Source organism: Pelophylax lessonae (assembly GCF_965119305.1).
Source record: "Pelophylax lessonae genome assembly, chromosome: 3".
Taxonomy (NCBI): Eukaryota; Metazoa; Chordata; class Amphibia; order Anura; family Ranidae; genus Pelophylax; species Pelophylax lessonae.
The window spans coordinates 316,858,151-316,878,810 of NC_138770.1; the positions used below are offsets into that span (position 1 = coordinate 316,858,151).

The 20,660-nt window shown below is 43.4% G+C and overlaps 1 protein-coding gene across 1 annotated transcript in view; it reads left to right on the top strand.

Annotated features, from left to right (window-relative positions):
* Window positions 1-20,660, top strand: part of PSMD2 (proteasome 26S subunit ubiquitin receptor, non-ATPase 2) — a 43,573-nt gene that overhangs the window by 14,497 nt on the left and 8,416 nt on the right. The window contains exons 12-18 of the mRNA XM_082248895.1: window positions 459-546; window positions 8,539-8,701; window positions 8,787-8,888; window positions 12,719-12,852; window positions 13,053-13,136; window positions 15,043-15,211; window positions 15,299-15,393. Coding sequence (XP_082105021.1) covers window positions 459-546; window positions 8,539-8,701; window positions 8,787-8,888; window positions 12,719-12,852; window positions 13,053-13,136; window positions 15,043-15,211; window positions 15,299-15,393 — 835 coding nt within the window. The remainder of the gene's footprint in view (window positions 1-458; window positions 547-8,538; window positions 8,702-8,786; window positions 8,889-12,718; window positions 12,853-13,052; window positions 13,137-15,042; window positions 15,212-15,298; window positions 15,394-20,660) is intronic.

A 20,660-nucleotide genomic window follows, 5' to 3' on the forward strand; every position in this document is an offset into this window, starting at 1 on the left:
AGCATAGAGAAGGGTTATCACCCCTGTACCATTTGTTTTGCTGTCTGTACCCCTGTTTAAAAGATTTCCACTCACTTTCTGTCCCCATGACAACTGTATTTTGAGAATTTTGGTTGTTGTGGAAGCAAGGATTGGTGATAAAGCTTCAGTGGAGACACATTTTCCCATAAGAACTCTTACAGGAGTGAATTTCCTTTCCTAGGGGTAGATGTCTCCTCACTTCCTGTTGTCTCCCTCCGTTTATAAGTAGGAGTCGTTTGTAAGTCGGATGTTTGTAACCCAGGGAACGCCTGTGTTATCAAAATGTAGAGTGCTCATACATCAGCTTTTTCTCATGACTACTGTTTTGGTATACTAAAAGATAAAAATGAAGAATTATAAAAACAATAAATGAATGTGAAATGAGTATACCAAATTGTCTTTGGTTTACGTTGTATAATATCTTTCGGGGATTGTAGGCTTGGACTTGCTTATGCCGGATCTAACCGCGAGGACGTTCTTACACTGTTGCTTCCAGTAATGGGGGATTCAAAGTCCAGTATGGAGGTGAGCCATTAGCATTGCTAAGGTGGAATCGGGCACAGTCTAATTATCTCTGGTCACATAATTTTATCAGGAAAAGTTTTATTATTAAGCCACCGGCACCACATAAAGAATACAAACATTTGCATAAAATGCAATCGACTTCAGTAGGGATAATACAGTAGAACCTGAGAATTCCACACGACAGAGGAATTAAGCACAACAACAGCGCAAAATTGTGCCACACAGTAAAATATCTTGCCTTTAGTAGTGCATAGTGTCTCCTTATGTAATCCCAGACAGACTCTATGTTGAGATCAGGGCTCTGCCGGGGGCCAACCCATCTCTTCCAGGACTCCTTGTTCTTCTTCTCTACACTGAAAATAGTTCTTAATGATATTGGCTGTAAATTTGGGGTCGTTGCTCTGCTACAAAATAATTTTCAGTCACATGCCTCCCTGATAGTATGGCATGAAGAATAAGTATCTGCCTGTATTTCTCAGTATTGAGGACACCATTGACCGGGCAGGTTTGAGAACTGTAGATGCAATGGTCGGCCAAGGAAACTTAATGCAGCAGATGAAAGACACATCATGCTTCCTTCCTTTCTACATCAGAAGATGTCAAGCAGTGCCATCAGTGCAGAACTGGGGGAAACCAGTGGGACCCGGGTACACTGATCTACTGTCCAGAGAAGTCTGAACAGAAGTGGTTTTCATGAAAGAATTGCTGCCAAAAAACAAGGCTAAACGACACGATTGTGTACAAAAACAGGGCTTGACAAATTTGCTTTAACCACTTCCCCCAAATGGAAGTACCCATATGTCCTTGAGTTTTAATGGTAATACCGGGATGATGCCTGCACCTACAGGCATCATCCTGGTATCATTGTTTGCAGCCGGTGATTCTCTTCTTTGCAGAAGTGATCCGAGTGGCTAATTAGCCACTTGATCACTTCTGCGGGTGGCGGAAGGGGGTCCCACCCCCCTCAAATATATTCTGCGGCTTCTCTTGAGTACAGGGATACCATATGTGTGAGACTTTTTGGGAGCCTAGCTGTGTACGGGACCCCAAAAACCAATCACCACCTTCAGGTTTTCTAAAGGCATAAATTGTGCATTTCACTTCCCCCTGAAATTTCAAGATGGCACAACCCCCCCCCCCCAAATGACCCTATTTTGCAAAGTAGACACTCCAAGCTATTTGCTGAGAGGCATGGTGAGTCCATGGAATATTTTATATTTTGCTAAGTGTTTCGGGAAAATTCTTTTTTTTTTTTATTTTTTTTTATTTTTTTTTTTTTACACAAAGTTGTCACTAAATGATATATTGTTCACACATGCCATGGGTAGATGTAAAATGACACCCTAAAATATATTCTTCTGCTTCTCCTGAGTATGGGGATACCCCATGTGTGAGACTTTTTGGCAGTCTAGCTGCGTATAGGACCCCCAAAACCAATCACCACCTTCAGGCTTTCCAAGGGCGTAAATTGTTGATTTCACTCCTAACTACCTATCAGTTTCGGAGGCCATGAAATGCCAAGACGGCACAACCCCCCACTGCTTGTAAAAGCAGTCTAGAAGCTAATTATCTCCTAGGATCGCTTTTACATGTAAGCCGACCGCTGGCTGTAACAAACGATACCAAGATGATGCCTAAATCTGCAGTCATCATCCTGGTATAACCACTCAGATTCCAGCCACGTACCAGTACATTGCTGGTCCTTGTTTGGCATATATTGTAGTTGTGTTTTTTTTTTTTCATGCAGCCTGTGTGGGCTGAACGAAAAAAAGAGAACCTAACAAATCTCTGCGAGAAAATGTGTAGTACACCCATCATTAGCCGCCCAAAACATCCAAACCCACTTTCTAATGATGGGTATACATGACAAATTCCGTGTATACCTATTGTTTTTTTAACTGTGGTGGTGAAATCACCTCCTACAGTGCTGCCATCAGAGGTATCCATATATGCTGAGCGCAAACGCTTTTTGTGTCAGAATATATAAAATCAGTGTGGCAGCTGATGAGTGTACCTGCAAGGCAAACTGGTTAACCATAGAATAGAAATAAAAGATTACATTGGTACCTGAAATGTAAAAATTGGTTACCAATGAAAAACGGTAACAAAGTACAGTAAAGGTAAAGTAGGAAGAGTAGAAGTAGAAGAGCAGAGTAAGAACAGAAAAATAACTCAGACAACTATTTTTGCCTTTTTAAATTTTTTTTTTTTTTTTTTTGTAATTTTTTTTTTCTTTTTACACTTTTTTTTTTTTTTTTTCAACCGCAACATTCCAGCTTAGGGTCTCTCAAAATGTCGATAGCCATCGAACATCTTTCGAGACCCTGTGTTAGTGTGCCCTAGATTGTGCCTTGCTGTACCCTATGCTAATACTCCACTAGTGTGTGGTGGCGTTGGAAACATTCCCCGATGCAGAGACCAGGTTAGTCAGGACAGAAGGGACAATAAGTGTGGGTGTCACTCCTAAATCTGCGCCTGCTACAGACATGACTTCTTCTTTGGGGGTGTCTTTGGACAGGGGTACTCGGGAGGACATGTGGAAAATGCCTCTCATGCAGCCGGCTCACTGCATCTGGTAGGGAAAGTGGGGCAGGAGCACCTCCTGGATACAGGTAGGCACTTATGATCTATTCCTGGAATTCTAGGAAGGATTCAGTTCGTCCTGACGCTTTGTATAACACAAAGGCATTTGGAATAAATAAACAGACACCTAAACTTAATCAGGGACTCATCAACGCAGACAACTTGTTGGGGGGGTAAACAAGGCTGAAAATCGCTGATTGAAGCAGTTTACGGGGGGGCCAAATTTTGTGGAGACTGTCATATCCAGGGTCTCCCCGAGGACAACAGAGTTCATTGTCATTGAAGTGCACAAACCGCAGAATTTGCTCGTATCTCGCCCTGGACATGGAAGCAGAGTACACAGGTGTATGGTGAATTGGGTTAGTGGACCAATAAAACCTCAACTCACTCCTTTTAGTTATACCCATGTTGATGGAAAGGCCCAGAAAACCTTTAAACTCGGAAACCGTTATAAGTTTCCAGCCGAATGGTCTGGCAAGGGACGAATATGGGTTGGCGGTGATGAATTGACCAGCATATTAATTGCTTTGGTCCACAATAGATCTGAAAAGATCTGTGAAAAACAGCTCAAAAAAATTAAGGGGAGTAAAATTGGCTGTTTCCACGTGAATTCCGGGTTGGGCAGTGAATGGTAAAAGTACGGGCGCTGTAGAATCAGTGGGCTGCCAATAAAGATATGCCAGCGCTTCAGGGAGGACACTATGGGTTCTACGGGCCTGTCTTTGAATACGCGGTGGCTGCGGGCCACTACTCGTGCTAGCCACCGCACCAGCTTCAACTGCACTTATGGGTGTCGCCACGTCACCAAGTGATACTGCAGTGCTGGTATGTCTAGGTCCAGGGTGTACTAGGCCGCTGGTGCTTGCCAGTTCACCAGAAGTGTGAGCGGGACTAGTACTGGCTCTCTGCTCCACGAGCACCCTGCAATTCCTGCACCTCAGCAACTTCAGAACGGGGTCGGGTACGCCTGACCTTAGCAGGGACCCCCCCGTCGTCGGAGCTGCCAGGGAGCCACTGCTGTCTACAGGCTCATATACTGACCCTGATTCTGCCGGTGAGGCTTCCCCATCACTCTCATCTGACATGGTCAGTATGCAGTAGGGCTCTTTACTACTGTACCACCGTTTGGACATTTTAGCCACTAAATTTACAGGTACACTAGTGTGACTCACAGGTAAAAAAAAGCAAGGACTATTTCAAACGCTACAAAAAAACTGCTAGTGTTAGCAGGGATCAGGCCTGACTCTAACACTGCGGTTTTGTGTTTTTGGAAGTGATAGCAATCTATAGATTACTGCACTTGCCTGGGTGGGGTGGGCTGGGCGGAGGGGCTAAACACAGGTGCTGGCAGGTGTCGTGACCGATCCTGCTAACGCTGCGTTTTGGGAACCCTAAACTATTGGGGACGCTAGTATAGTTCTGATCAGATCAAAGATATTGATCCTTTCAGATACTATACTAGTAATGGAGGTGTATGTGTGTGTTACTGGTAATCAAGGGGTTAACTAATATTTCTAACTAAGTGTCGGGGATCTGTGCTCTCCTAGACTGACGCTAACGCTGACTAATGTCACCTGTGACGCTAATAGTGATCAGAAAAGAAACTGTACACTATAAAAGTGACACTGACAGGGCAATGAAGGGGTTACCTGGGGGTGATCAGGGGGTTAAATCTTTATGGGGGTGGCGGGAGTTTACAGTTCACAGGCACAGCTAGGTCTGTGATTGGTCAGGACCGATCAGCAGGTCCAGGCCAAAAATCATTGGCCTAGACCTGATGACCGGTTCTGAACCGAATCAGACCATCGGCAGGGCCCAGGGGCGCACGGGAGCGTGCCCCAGAGCGGTGGGAGCGAGCGACTTAGTACTACGTCGCTTTGCCCAGGAGTGGCCGCCTGCTGCAGTAAATCTGCGGTGGGTGGTCGTCAAGTGGTTAAAAAATAATTTTAGGCCCGAAGATTACATAAAAACGCCAAAACGTATATTTTCTGAAAGCAGATACCCTAGAGAATAAAATAGTGGTAGTTCCAATTTTTTATGTCTCATCATATTACCGCAAAGGTCTAGAAAACAGATTTCAGTAAAAAACACAATGTTAATTTTAGGGGGCACAAAAATGCAATTTATGGTAAAATATAAAAGCCAAGGTTGGAGGGAGTAAATAGATACCCAACATGTAATACCCTAAATTTGTGTGCGCCCATGAAATGGCAACAAACTTCAGTACCCTATATTTTCCATAGGAGACACTTTAAAAGCCCCCTATAGTTTACCAGTTTAGCATTACAAAGGAGCTCGGTTGCCTTTTTTAATGTGTATAGCAATCAACGTTGATGTAGGTGCCCCGACACAAGGGGGATTTTATGCTTGGGTGTTTTTTTTTTTTTTTTTTTTTTTTTGTTTTTTTTTTTTTTTACAATTTTTATTTATCATAGGGGACAAAGTCTTTCTGTTTCAATGTTTTTATTAAATTCTTTAATAACAAAGAAAATACAATGATCTAACAAAGAGTACATATTTTCCACAAGTGTCCAACATATATCAAAGGACTGAAAGCCCACCAGTTTATGTAAAGAAGTCTGCCTCGTCTCTTCCTTTTTTCCTTTAGCTGTATTTCCTCCCTATTTTCTGCTTTTAAGATAATAAAAATCTTAAGCTATATGGATCATTCCAACTTTGTGGGTTATCTCCCAAACTGTAGAATCTTATTTTCCTAAAAAAATAAGGTACATCAAAATCTCGTTACATAACAAGAAAACTATATTATACCAACTCGTGTCGTGACTCCAGCCCTAAGGATGGTCATCGTTTCCACGTTTAGTCAGGAACACCGGGAAGACCCGAAAAAGATGACATCAGAGTCTTAGAATAGAAAAGAGAGGGTAAAGATTTAAAGAGGGTAATTGGGGAAAAAAAAGTCTTTTTAATGAGTCTCCTCTGTGCTCTACTGAATGTATTGCAATGCATTACATTCCTTCCTGGCCTTGATGGCTGGGGAAACTCAACGGGGACCCGGAATTGACTTCATACTGGTCACTTCTGGGTCAGCAACAAGGTGAGTAGAGCAGACGTGTGTCTCGCTACCCAGCGACACCTGATATGCTGGTCCTGGGCCCGCAGATGGCCAAGCAGTGCCCGGGATACATAGCGAAGGGGCGTGTGGAAGCATTCGGACAGCAGCCCAGGTGCCAGGACACAATTTCTTGTCGCACCCTGGCTCCTGGGATTTGTCAATCCCTGCATGAAAACATAGGCACTGGAGTGCAGAAAAATGGCAGCAGGGGCCCTGGACTGATGAGTCAAAATTTGAGGAAGGGCTGGAGAGCAGAAAAATGAGTGCCCGTGAAGCACGGTGAAGTTTGCTTGCAGGTTTGGGGCTACATTTCTGCAAATTTGGGTTGGGTGTCTGCAGGCAATAGTGAAGCATGGTGGAGGGTCCATGCGGGTTTTAGGCAGCTTTTCTGTAGTTGGAGATTTGGAAAGGATCAATGGTGTCCTCGATGCTGAGAAAGACAGGCAGATACCTATCCATCATTGCATACCATCAGGGAGGCGTGTAGTTGGCCCCAAATTTTTTTTGCAGCAGAACAACGACCCCAAACACACAGCAAATGTCATTAAGAACTTTTCTTCAGTGTAAAGAACAATGAATCCTGGAATTGATTGGTTTGGCCCCCACAGAGCCCCAATCTCAACATCATGGAGTCTGTCTGGGATTACACGAGGAGACAGAAGGATTTGAGGAAGCCTACATCCACAAAAGATCTGTGGTTAGTTCTCCAAGATGTATGGAGCCACCTACACACTGTGTTCCTTTAAAAGCTGTGTACCTAGAAGAATTGATGCTGTTTTGAATGCAAAGGGTGGTCACACCAAATATTGATTTGGATTTCTCTTATGTTCATTTACTTTCCATTTTATTTGATAAAACGTAACTTATTGACACCTATATTTCTGAAAGTATTCTTCATTTACAGCATAAAAATATAGCATATGCTTTTGAAAGCATCCTTGCTTTACAGCGTTTCTTCACACTTGCCTTAAGGGTTTGCTCAATACTGTGTGTGTGTGTGTGTGTGTGTGTGTGTGTGTGTATGTATATATATATATATATATATATATATATATATATATATATATATATATATATATATATATATATATATATATATATATATATGTGTGTGTGTGTGTATGTATATAATATTAGGGATGCACCGAAATGAAATTCTTGGCCGAAGCCGAATAATAATGAAATGCTTGGCCGAATACCGAACGCGGTGTTTCGCATTTTTTAACATAAAATATGCCCATTAGCGTGCCCCTTAACATAAAATATGCCCATCAGAGTGCCCCTTAACATAAAATATGCTCATCAGCATGTCCCTTAGCATAAAATAAGGGGCACGCTGATGGGCACATTTTATGTTAGGGGGCACTCTGATGGGCACATTTTATGTCGGGGGGCACACTGATGGGCACGTTTTATGTTAGGGGGCATGCTGATGGGCACATTTTGTTAGGGGGCACTCTGATGGGCAAAACAAAACATTTAAATCAGCATTGCTCTTAACATAAAATATGCCCATTAGCGTGCCCCTTAAAATTAAATATGCCCATCAGAGTGCCCCTTAACATAAAATATGCTCATCAGCATGTCCCTTAGCATAAAATAAGGGGCACGCTGATGGCCACATTTTATGTCAAGGGGCACTTTATAGGGCACTCTAATATAATTAGCATGGCAGTCTGCACACTAATGCTTGTGCAGCTGCCAGCTACCGTATTCTTCTCCCCCAAATGTGCTCAGCTCCACATCACATACCTCAACTGCAGCCAGAGCCAAAAGCCGCGAACAGGGGGGCGGGGCGTGGACCTAGTGTGAAGGAGCCGCCAGTCAGGAGCAGGGGGCGGGACGTCACACCCCCTATTCGCGGCCGGACAGGACACCGGCGGCGTGTGAGAAGGGAGCCGCAATGAGGAAGGTGAGACATTGTTCGGCTCAAAATTATTCGGCCTTTTGATTTATTCGGCCGAACACCGAAAGTGCCATTTTCTCTATTTTCGGACGAATATTCGGTGCATCCCTAATATATATATATATATATATATATATATATATATATATATAAGCACATTGGATTTACACATTTTCCTTTTATTCCACCACTAAAAATGTAAAAACCTTTTAAAATGTTCCTTCGTGGCCTCATACTTTATATTACTATTTAATCATGTCCAAAAGAGGTATGAAGGTATTGCTTATTATGATCCACTCATACTATGGCATTATTGTCAAACATACTAAAGCAATATTAGGCACATTATAAACCTATATAATCATTCTAATTCACATTCCCAATGTATATTGCTTGTGGTGCATGTATATTTATGGTTTATCATACACAGGTGGTTGGAGTGACAGCTCTTGCTTGTGGCATGATTGCTGTGGGATCCTGTAATGGGGATGTGACATCCACCATACTTCAAACAATTATGGAGAAATCAGAGCAGGAGTTGAAGGATACGTTTGCTCGCTGGCTTCCTCTTGGCTTGGGACTGAACCATCTGGGTGAGAGTTGTCAGATGGTGGATGCAGATTTTCTGACCCAATTTGGATGCCAGGCAAACTTATTATTCTTGGTTTTCTTATACAGGGAAAGGTGAAGCCATTGAGGCTATTCTTGCTGCGCTGGAGGTTGTTTCTGAGCCATTCCGGAGCTTTGCCAACACCTTAGTTGATATCTGCGCATATGCTGGCAAGTTACTTACTTTTTCATAAACATGTTACACCATGATCTACATTTTGACTGTTTTCTCTTTTTCTTAATCCTGAACGGCATCGTTGTTTGATTTTTCATTGGATTTACCCGATTACCCGGGATGTTGCAAGCTTCAGGTTTCTTGATCACTACTGGCTTTATTTGGTCTTTTGAAAGCATTTACGTGAAATTATTATAACTGATGGTATTTTCCACTTGCTATTACTTAAAGCGGTATTAAACCTAAAAGCAAACATTAAATATAGAACAGCCTCCCAATTCATAGATGTGATGGCTGCATTGTTGTTTTTTTTTTTTTTTTTTTTTTTTTTTTTTTTTTTTTTAGGCTTTCTTTCCATTATTTTCACCTGGTGATCTGACCAGTAAGCTTGCCATTTTTCAACCGAACAAGCTGTCATGCAGTTGTAGCAGTTAGCCGTTTAAGAGAAACCATGTAACCCTGACAGGGGTGCTTATACAATGATCAGCTTTTATTTGTATAAAAACCTTTAAAGCAAAAGGAAACCACTTTTGATGTAACTGCTTAAAAAGATTTTTGGCTTCACTTTGTGTACTTAACAACCCCAATTCCCAAAAAGTGTGTTAAATCTACATAAAACAGAATGCAATGATTTGCAAATCCCAGAACATATTTCATTCACAATATAAAACATATCAAAAGTTTAAATTGTATCATTGTACGAAAAGAGGTAATTACTGATGGCAGTCAGTTTACCACAGTGTAACATCCACTCTTATAACACTATAAATAAGGGTCCTTTTCACACAGTCGGCTACGTTTTTTTTTTTTTGTTTTTTTTTTTTTGTTTTTTTCCACTCAGTAACTTTTTTTTTTTTTTTAAATGGACACGGATGACACTTTTGTAGGGTCCGTTCCGTATGTCTGTTTTTCATCCATCCGTTTGGGAATGAAAAACAGACATAATGTATGTCTATGGGATTGCGGACGTTAGCTGATGACCCCGCTGACATCCGTTTTTACATCCGTTCTGTTTTTTAAACAGAAGATAAATACGTCTGCAATCCCATAGACCTACATTATGTCTGTTTTTTCATCCGCAAACGGATGGGAGGAAAAACGGACCTACGGATCGCCCGTGTGAAAAGACCCTGACTGGGAACTAAGAAGACCAATTGCTGGAGGTTTGGGAGAGGAATTTTGTCCCATTCTTGCCTGATATGCAATTCTAACAGCTCAACAGTCCTGGGTCATCTTTGTTGTATTTTTCGTTTCAAGATGCACCAAATATTTTCAATTGGTGAACGTTCCAGGCTGCAGGCAAGCTTCTACTACAAAGCCATGCTGTTGTCATAAATTAGCATTGCGCTGCTGAAATATGCAAGGCCTTCCTTAACCACTTAAGCCCCTGAAGATTTTACCCCCTTCCTGACCAGGGGGTTTTTTGCGATTTTTTTTTTTTTTTCTCCTCTGTGTGACTTTGACGGACAATTGCGCGGTCGTGCGACGCTGTACCTAAACGAATTTCACGTCCTTTTTTTCCCATAAACAGAGCTTTCTTTTGGTGGTATTTGATCACCTGTATGATTTTTTGATCATGCGCTATAAACAAAGAGCGTAATTTTTGCAAAAATAACAATATTTTTCACTTTTTTTTTTTTTTATATGAAATTCCCCCAAAAAAAATGTAAAAATTTTTTAACATTTTCGGCCAAATTGTTTTACGCTACATATGTTTGGTAAAAAAAATCGCAAAAAGCGTATTTTGATTGGTTTGCGCAAAAGTTATTGCGTTTACTAACAAAGGGAAAGATTTTTGTCATTTTTGGTGTTTTTTTTTTAACGAGTAATGGCGGCGATCTGCGATTTTTTTTTTTTTTTTTTTTTCCCCGGTACTGCGACATTGCGGCGGACAGATCGGACCCTTGACTGACATTTTTGACACTTTTGGGGGTACCAGTGAGATTACTGCAGTAATCAGTGCTATATATGCACTGTTACTGCAAAAATGACACTGGCAGGGAAGGAGTTAACTGTATTGGACAGGGAGGGGTTAAGTGTGTCCTAGGGGCGTGATTCTAACTGTAGGGGGACAGGTCTCCTAGTGTAAAAACAAAGATCAACGGTTCTACATAGTAGAACCGTCTGATCTTCATTTTTACACAGGGGAGAATGACAGGTGGCTTGTTTACATAAGCCGCTCTGCCTTTCTCCCGCTGTACCGGCGATCGTAGTGTGACCGTCAGACATTGGGTCCGCCGGTCACACGCCCGCTCTCCTCTGTAAACGAGCCGAGGCGGGCGCGCACCTCAGCGGGTGCGCGCTCGCCCGCTATTGGCTCTAAAAGCAGTGACAGGCGAGCGACGTAGACCTACGTCACTCTGCCTGGCCGGGGCTGACTGCCGCAGTAAATATACTGTGAGCAGTCGGCAACCGGTGAAAAAAGATGTCTGGATGGGAGCAATATGCTGCTCTAAAACCTGGATATAGATTTCAGCATTGATGGTGCTTTTTCAGATGTACAAGCTGCCCATTCCATACACAGGAATGCACTTCGATACCTTCAGAGATGCAGGCTTTTGAACTGAGCGCTGATAACAAGCCAGAAGGTCCCTCTCCTCTTTAGTCCAGAGGGCACAGTTCCCATGATTGCCAAAAATGTAAAATTTACCTTAGTCCTACCAAAGAACAGTTTGCCACTTTGCATCAGACCATTTTAAATGAGCTTTGTCCCAGAAAAGACAGCAGTGTTTCTGTATCATGTTCATATATGGCTTCTTTGTATGATAGAGCTTTACCTGTCGTCTTTGCATGGCACCGCAAACTGTGTTCACAGACAGTGATTTTTGAAAGTATTTGTGAGCCCATGCAGTGATGTCCATCACAGAATCCTGCCTGTTTTTAATGCAGTGCCGCCTGAGGGCTGAAGATAACTGGCATCTGATATTGCAGTTTAGGGTTGTCCCTTGTGCACAGAGATTCTGCAAATTCTCTGAAACTTTTAATATTATGTACTGTAGGTAATGGTATATTTAAAGTCTTTGCAATTGTACATTGAGGAACATTATTCTAAAATTGTTCGACATTTTTTAGACATGGCTTTTCATGTGGGTCAACATTGCTCATATTCACGCCTGAAACGCTCTGACTCTGAGATGCTCTTTTATACCCAGTCATATTACTGAACTGTTGCAAAATGTTCTTCTAGCTCGCTCTTGTTGGTACCACGTACTTTGCCAGCTTTGTTTTGGTAATTGGGGTTGTAAATCTGCTAGTATATCTAACACTACTCTCCTCCAGATTAACAATGCTGCTGTTCAAAGGTTTCTCTGTTGCTCCTTCGTTCAGAGTGTAGGCACTATAATACAGGAGGTGTGTTACTGGCCAGGTCACAGGTGAAAGGGGGGGCTTAAAGCTTGGTTTATACTACTACGATGCGACTTTGATGTGATTTGCAATGCGATTATGTGGTGCAGTTTTGCATATTCTGTGGGCCATATTGCACTGGTAATGCACCAAATTAGTGCAGGAACCTTTCCCACAATGGCACCAGTCTGAGTTGTATTGATTAGAACGGGCACCATTGAAAACAATAGGATTACCCTTGTCATGCAATTCTGTGCAACTCAAGTTGCATCAGAAGTAACACTAGGGTGAACCAGGCCTAAAACAACAAAATACATCCACCACATCTAAAGATTGATAAGTGAAATGTATAACATTTTTTGGTTGACTTTAATACCGCTTTAATCTTGATAACTTGCACAGCTGTTTTTAGATTTGATCTGAGATTTAGCCTGTATTAATACTTCATCTGAGTATGGTAGTATGTTTTGCTTTTTTACAGGTTCTGGGAATGTCTTGAAAGTTCAACAGCTTTTGCACATCTGCAGTGAACATTTTGATAATAAGGAGAAAGAAGAAGACAAGAAGGACAAGAAGGAAAAGAAAGAGACTGCTGCAGACATGGGATCTCACCAGGTAACCTCTTTCCAGTAGCTTAGCTACAATTCCATTTCTTCTAAGTTGTGTTGAATATTATGTCATTAACAGGGCATTATATAAAAACTCAGAATATTAAGTTTTAATATTTATCTACAGCTTTCTTACCTGTTAAAATATTTATTTGCAGCTTAATGCTAAGGCAATCATTATTTTTATCTTTTTTTGTATGTGTGTAGGGTGCTGCGGTTTTGGGTATTGCTCTTATTGCCATGGGTGAAGAAATCGGTTCCGAGATGGCGTTGCGCACCTTTGGACATCTGGTAATGCTCTTAAAAACGAAATGTATTGTTCTTCCTCTGTCAGGATATATTTTAGATTCTATTCAACTAATTTTTATGAGCAATAGCTTGGGTTACCCTTTCACTTGTGTATGTTTAAAGCATCTTCGCCTGGTCATCTTTCTGGGTTTGAGATTTTGCCAGGATAACGTAACTTATGTGCATGTTTGGGAGTTCATCCATCTGGGCATATGCTAATATTGTGAACGAAGCTGCACATGCGCAGCTCAGTTTAAATTTTCAGGAAGATTGCAAACAGCAGGTATAAAACCTGTATTGCAGATGAGACTTATGCAGGCCATACATTATACCAAAATTGTTTTCGAAATTGGGTCATTTGGACAGTTCTTGCGTTTTTCGGCCAGTTAATGGGCACGAATTGTTAATCGATTGTGACGTTTTTGAGCCAAAATTTTCTGCTGAACAGACGATAAATTGAAAGGTTAATGTGTTTCTCGTCCAAACTGTTTGCACTAGGTATATGTGAAAAACTAACCAAAAAGCAGATTAATTTATGTCCATTGAACGATTTATCAGTCAATACATGATGGCACTATCGTTTGCTCTCACGGCCGAGTGTTTGTTTTTCGAAAATGAGTTTGAACGATTTTTCGTATAGTCTGGAATTCAGATACTGGTTTTACTGCTGCCTACTGTAGGCTTAGACACTGGCAAATGTAAAAATATTATAAGCAAGACCCAAGATAACCACTCCCTCTACCCAGTATGCCTGTGTGTTTTTTTTTTTTTTTTTCCCTTTTGCCCCTTTCCTGGCAGAAAGAATGTGTTTTCTTCTGCTCTGCTTCAAAAAGTCTAACCAGTCTTTACTAGTGGTTTTTTCTTTTGTCACTATTTTTTTTCCTTGGATTATTCTGCTATCAACTTTAGTCTCAGTCTTTAGAACTCAGTCTGTTCCTACTGGCTGCCTACATCCATCCAACCCTCATTAGTACCTGGAATTGAGTACTGGAGACCTTGCCGTGCACTTTGAGCTTAGTTGCATCACCACTATGTAAACGCAGTGTGTCTGTACACGTGCGTGTATGTGTGTGTCAGAACCCCCTGAGTTCTCTGGCGATCTGATCAATCCCTTCACATCCCTTGTGGGCTGTGTGCCAAGTTTTTCCTGGGAAGTCTCACCTAGAGAGATTGGTTGTCTGGCCAGACAATGTCTTTAGTCACGGAGTTTACATCCCCTTGATCCTGAGTAATTATGGGTGTAAGGGCCCTATCTTTTCCCATCTAGACCGGTGGGTCTTGCTCACCTGAACCAGTTTTATTCTAGGTTCCTTCTTGGGACCTGTTCCTTCTAGAGGCTGTTAATGTTTTTTTGTTGACCACATCAAGTTGTGTTTCCTTTCTCCACTTGAAGAGAATGTTATGAGTTTCCATGTTTTTTTTTTTTGGTGGGTTTTTGATCACCTTCTTGTGGGTTAAGCTTTTGTTTCCCCTTCCGTGTGGAGTAATTTTCTTTGGTGGTGAGCTTTCTGGGTCCTTCTGAATTTTTCTGGGCTGTAGGTAGTCCCCTGTTATTTTTGGGCCTCTTAGCAGTTGTTGCTGTGTTGCCAACTTCTCAGTTGGACTGCTTTTGGATGTCCTGACTACATTTCAAGTCCTTTTGACCAACCCTCAAAAGATGGGAAAGATAGTAGAAATGTTTAGGCTTTTGGCACTTGTTGAGTAGAGAAGAGTATATCCTGGGGTTGTCTTACGGTTGTTTTGTCAGTGTGCAATCCCCAAGTAGGCAGCAGTACAGCCTGGCTGCATCTGTGCAACCTGCTACAGTTTCTGTGTCCCTCAATAGACTCCAAGAAAAGGATTACATAGCAAGTACAAAAACCCATATTCTGTTTTACATTACCTCTTTTTCTCAATTTTTCTCCAAAAGCTAAGATATGGTGAGCCCACACTTAGACGGGCTGTTCCTTTGGCTCTTGCTCTCATCTCTGTGTCCAACCCAAGGCTGAATATCCTGGATACTCTGAGCAAATTCTCTCATGATGCAGACCCTGAAGTTTCCTACAATTCCATCTTTGCCATGGGCATGGTGGGAAGTGGTAAGTTTAATCACCTCCTGGGGTTGTGACTTTAGTGTTTTTGGACTAGGAATTAAGTAAAGCCATGTTTCATTCTTCTGTCTTTAGGAACCAACAATGCCCGTCTTGCTGCAATGTTACGGCAGTTGGCCCAGTATCATGCTAAGGACCCCAACAATCTTTTCATGGTGCGATTGGCACAGGTAGGGAAAAATAAAATATTTATTACAAAATTTGTGGTTGTTAATGGATGGAGTAAGAGTGGCTGTGGGTATTTGACTGTTGAAATCTTGTGCATGTGAAATGTTTTATATTCGATATCTTGGTACTTTCCCATTATCCAGGAGTCTCTGTCTTCAGTGATGAGAAATGCCACTCGCCAGGAGAAATAAAAAAGAAACATATTTGTTGTATATATCCAAACTTAGTGCAGAGTACATAAGAGAACATGTCTTCATATTTGTTTTTTTGCCTCCATGTGACTGGTTCTTGTTTGTTTTTCCATTTCAAACTGCCCCTTGGTGTCTCAATAGTTTGGGTATGTACTCCTGTCTCTGGGTTGAAGTGGTGCTTATGATTGACCTTGAAGTGGTTGAATCATCTCTCCTTTAGCTTTAGGAGCAGTATGCCCTCCACAAATCCGAATAGTGTGAACTCTAATTTAATATTCTTGGTGTTCTATATGGTATGAGAGTAGTCAGGGATTTGTCGGGATCTCAAATGAAGAAGTATCCCACTGTTGTGGGAGCACATTACCTTTATTTTCCAAATATATTGACATGGGAAATGGAAAGCAGCATTATTCATATAAGTGACAACAATATTTAGCAGTCAGATTGTACAGATTGTAGTTATGTAAGAGCAGCGAGAGGATCTTTTGAACACCAAGGGCAGAACATTCTCACTGAAGGCCAAGAGTGACTCAGACATCAAAACCATGCCCCTCCACCTCCTTACTGTTTCTAGGGTTGAGGACTCACCGTTGGCAGATTTCATACTATACAATCACAGTACGGGAGCTTGTTGCAACGCATTTCCACACGAGTGACTTGTCCCTCTCCATCAGATAACTACAATGATTCTCAGATAATGGAAAAGTACAGATCTTTAATTTCCTTTGTGTGTGTACTATATGTCATAAATTTATGATTGATGAGATTTTTTTTAAAGCAAAAGTGGTTGGAAAAGGGAATAATTCTGATATCTGGTACATGCTAACATGGAATTTCACTGCAGTGTTTATTGTAAAGAAAAAAGCACTGTTGAAATTGGTAATTCAAGAAATGTTTGTCCATGGGTGCCCTAAAAAAGTGTGCGATTGTCAGTTTAACTCCATAAAAAAAACAGGTATAAAAGAAATGTGATTTGAGTGCACTGCCCATTATATTTTACATTAACTTAAAAAAAAGGACATTTGATGAGAACATTCAGTGCTTCTAGAGGTGTTTCTTAATTAAATGTTTTATCTCTGTTTTATTTGTAACAAGTGACATTAGTGTGATAGTTGGCATGGCAGATTATATACAGAAATATTAGTTGCTATCCCTGTCAGTGGGAGTTTCTATTCAATGCAATTACTCAGTCTTTGTGCTGGGTAGTGGGAGGGACTCATGGAGGTGGAGCGAGGAGCAGAGTACACTGTGGGCATTGGGATGGATGTGCAGACAGTACTGGTACAGATCTGTGGGGGGAGAGCGCTTCTAGATGTGCTGTCACTGTCTGTCTTGTACAGAGTATTATTCTACAGTAAGAAAGGTGATAGAACAGAGACTAGAACTAATGGCGAATTTCAGAAAAATTGGGCCCTTTACTAAAAGAGCAATTTCATAAAAAAACTTTTATCTCTTAACACCTAGGTGCCAGCCCTTTAGGGGTTTGCTATGCCAGGAGACAGGGCTTATAGCCACGTGCCCACTGTCATGGCGGTCACATGATTGGAAAACTCCTGATCGCAAATGGCGATCAGGAACTTTCCGTAAGCTGCCAGGAGCACGCAAGGTGGGAGCGCCCTCACAGCACTGTTGGCGCTATTGCACACAAATATGCGGCCGCTCAGCGCCAAGACCCGGCCACTGAGGCCGCATTTTTGCATGTGCTTGGTGCCTAGTGGTTAAACTTTACCCAGAATCAATCTGATAAGTTCACCTTTCTTAACATGTTACACCCATATTCAGGGTGTACATGTAACATTTTAGTGATGAAGCAGTGAGTCCCCATTGTAACAGTGGGCTGGGGATCTTCTTCCCGCACTCGCTGTTACAATTTAAAAAACCACGGCTGTACAGAGCTCCACCCACCTGGTTGCATCATTCATTTACAGAGTTCTGTGAATGGGGGAACTACAACTACCATCATCCATTGCGGTTGACAGATTGTAGTTCTCCATTAACTACCAGGGTGCTGATGTGCACTCTATTTAGTTTATTGATCTTCCTGTCATTCTGTAACTGCTTGCCTGTACAAGGTATGAGCAGAGAGCTACACTGACGGTCGGTTGGAGCCCGAGACTGCACCCGCGATCTGCTGATCATTGGTGCAATGCTTTCCAGGCTCCTAATTGAAGTAAATAAATGCATATTTCTCTTACGTCCTCCGACAGTCGCCTCCTCCTCTAAGTCATCACTATTGGGTATTGACTTCCGCTCCGCAGGAGTAGCTAGGCATAAGACTTAGTCAAAAGAACAAAGGCATTTGCATATACACACCCATGGGGGCTGTCCCACTGGTCAATACCCCCCTGCAGTGACCACTCCCAACTCAGTTTCTTTCTGCCTAGCTTCAGGAGTAGTTAGGCTTCCCTGTGCTGGGGCTCCAGTCTCAGCCTTTCTAATCTTTTTTTATTTGATTTTCTTTGAAAATGTCAGTTTTTTCTTTGATTTACTAGCTGTTTATTTTGTCAGCTTTAATTTAGTCGATTCTTCGGATGAAGAGGGATTCATGCGGAGCTGGGATTCGGACTGACCGCCCTGGTTCTCCAGGGCAGAGGGTCAGAGGGACCCCCAGCCCGCCATCGAGCGTTCAGCCATGGTTTGTCCTGGCATTATGAACGACCCATCCCTGCTCGCAGCAGGTATGTAGCCGTGAGGTGGCTACCTTACTGGACTCATCTGCGATACTGCAGTGTAATATCCCTGGCTAACGGCATTCCCTGTCAGATGAGGACAGCGGCTTTCCGTTCTGAGAGGCTCCCCACGCCATCTGGTACAGGCAAGTACTTCTGTGTGGGGCCTCTGTGTGGGGTGGCAGTCCTGTGTTGCAGTGTGTCCCCCATGTCTGTGCCGGTGTGGGCCTCCCTGTTTGTGATCCCTGTGGGGTCTGTTTGTACATACACTGCGATGGTGCTGTGTGTTTAGGGGAGCCCCTTTCCCTGTGTCACTTAGGTGTTTCACTGGGGGTGCAGGTGATGTGTGTGGCGGGCGCAGCGGGGTAAAAACCGCACGGTCCGCCATCTTTACTTTGGGCAAGCATGTTGGCTTCACTGTGGGCTGTGTTACATGCTGTTTTGGCGCCATCCGGCGCGCGGCCATTTTCTGCCCATAGAACCGAAGTCTCCCATTCAGTTCTATGGGCAGCCATTTCCCTGAGTCCCTTGCAGCTTATAGTTCAGCCTCTTCTGACCTCACTTCCTTTTCCTCTGAAGCAGCGACCTAGGTGGTAACATTCTGTGGGCTCTGCAGACTGTCTCTTCCATAACCTTCTTTTTTGTCATTTCTGGCTCAGTTTTCTTCTCCTCTTGGGGGTCTTGGTCACTGTAACATAGCAGTGGGCTGCGCACTCCGCCGCGGTGTTAAAGGGACAGTTCCCATTTTTATTGCACTGTTATTTTTTCACCTTGGGCAATGGATTCTCAGGACAACAAATTCCCTCCAGCCCTGGTGGGGGACCCCAGTCCTGCTGTGGCCCCTGTTAAACCTGATTTGGCCGCTGTAGTGGCGTCCTTAGTGTCCAAAATGGAGGTGCTGATGGCTGAACGTGCTGCTAGGAAGAGGCCCAGATTATCTCTTTCCTCTGATTCAGATGGTGATATGGCTGCTGCGGGCGTGACCTTTTCAGGGTCTCGCTCATCCTGATGATTCTCCCCCGGGGTTACCTGAACGCGCGACCATGGATGAATTGATTGTTTCTGTGAAGGAAACATTACATTTGGAGCCCAGTCCTCCGGGCATTGTGTCCTCTTTTGGTACTCACAGGACCCGCAAGTCGGCGCAGGTTTTTCCCTGCCCCGCTGAGTTTCATTACACTGTTAATGAACTGTGGCGCACTTTAAAACGTCCGTTCCTGGTTCCTAGTCTGTTTAAATTACTTTATCCCTTTGCACCGGCTACGGAATCGCAATGGTGTGTGCCTCCACAGGTAGATCACACTGTAGCCGTGTTAAACAAGGCTACCTTGATTCCTACTGAGGAGACCCCGGTTTTTCGGGATCCCACGGACAGACGGTTGGAGTCTCTAGCCCGCCATTCCTACACGGTGGTGGGCTCCTTGCTCAAACTGTTTTCGCGTCCGTCTTGGAGGCTCAGGCGGTGGCTGATTGGACTAAGGTGCTTAGGTGCAACCTCGTGTCTGATTCGGTTCCACCTGACAGGCTAGCTATGGTGGATCAAATTCACCAAGGAGCCATGTATCTGTGTGATGCGGCCTTAAATGAGGCCCCTTTAGTAGCACGCCTGTCTAGTGTTGCGGTGCTTAACCGTCGCCTGATGTGGCTGAAGAGCTGGTCGGATGACCAGTCGTCACGGAAAACAGTTGCTGATTTTCCCTATGCTGGTTCTGGTCTTTTTGGCGTTGGATACCTTGGTGAAAGGCGTCACGGGGGGCAAGAGCACCTTGCTGCCCCAGAACCCGAAAAACAAGTCCTTTCGAGGCAAGCGGGGTTCCACTTCTCGATCCACTCAGGGGTCCTTTCGTCCCTTTCGGAACCAAACTAAGGGCAAGCCCTTCAAAGGCCAAGGTAGCCAGAAGAAGCCCTGGGCAGGTAAGCAGAAGGCCGGCACTGCCGGCTCGGCGGGTCAATCCGCCTCTGCCTGAAGGGGCACCCTCACCCGTTTCAGGGGGGTGGGGGACGTATGTGCGGTTTCCTCCAACCTTGGCTGCTCCGAATTCCGGACAGGTGGTTTCAGGAAATCATTCGATCAGGGTACAAGATCAAATTCCTTTCCCGGCCGGCGGACAGATTTTTTCCCTCAAATCTTTATTTGCCTCCGGGGCGTCTACAGGACCTGCATCGGGCAGTGCAGGACCTCCTTGCCCATGGGGTAATTGTCCCGGTGCCTCATCAGGACAGGTTTCGGGGCTTTTATTCCAATCTGTTCACTGTGCCCAGAAAGGAGGGCAAAGTGCGTCCTATTCTGGACCTGAAAGCACTGAACCGCTTTGTGCGTGTTCGGAAGTTCCGTATGGAATCTCTCCGTTCGGTGGTGGCCTCCCTGAGTCCGGGGGAATTCCTGGCCTCTATAGACCTGAAGGATGT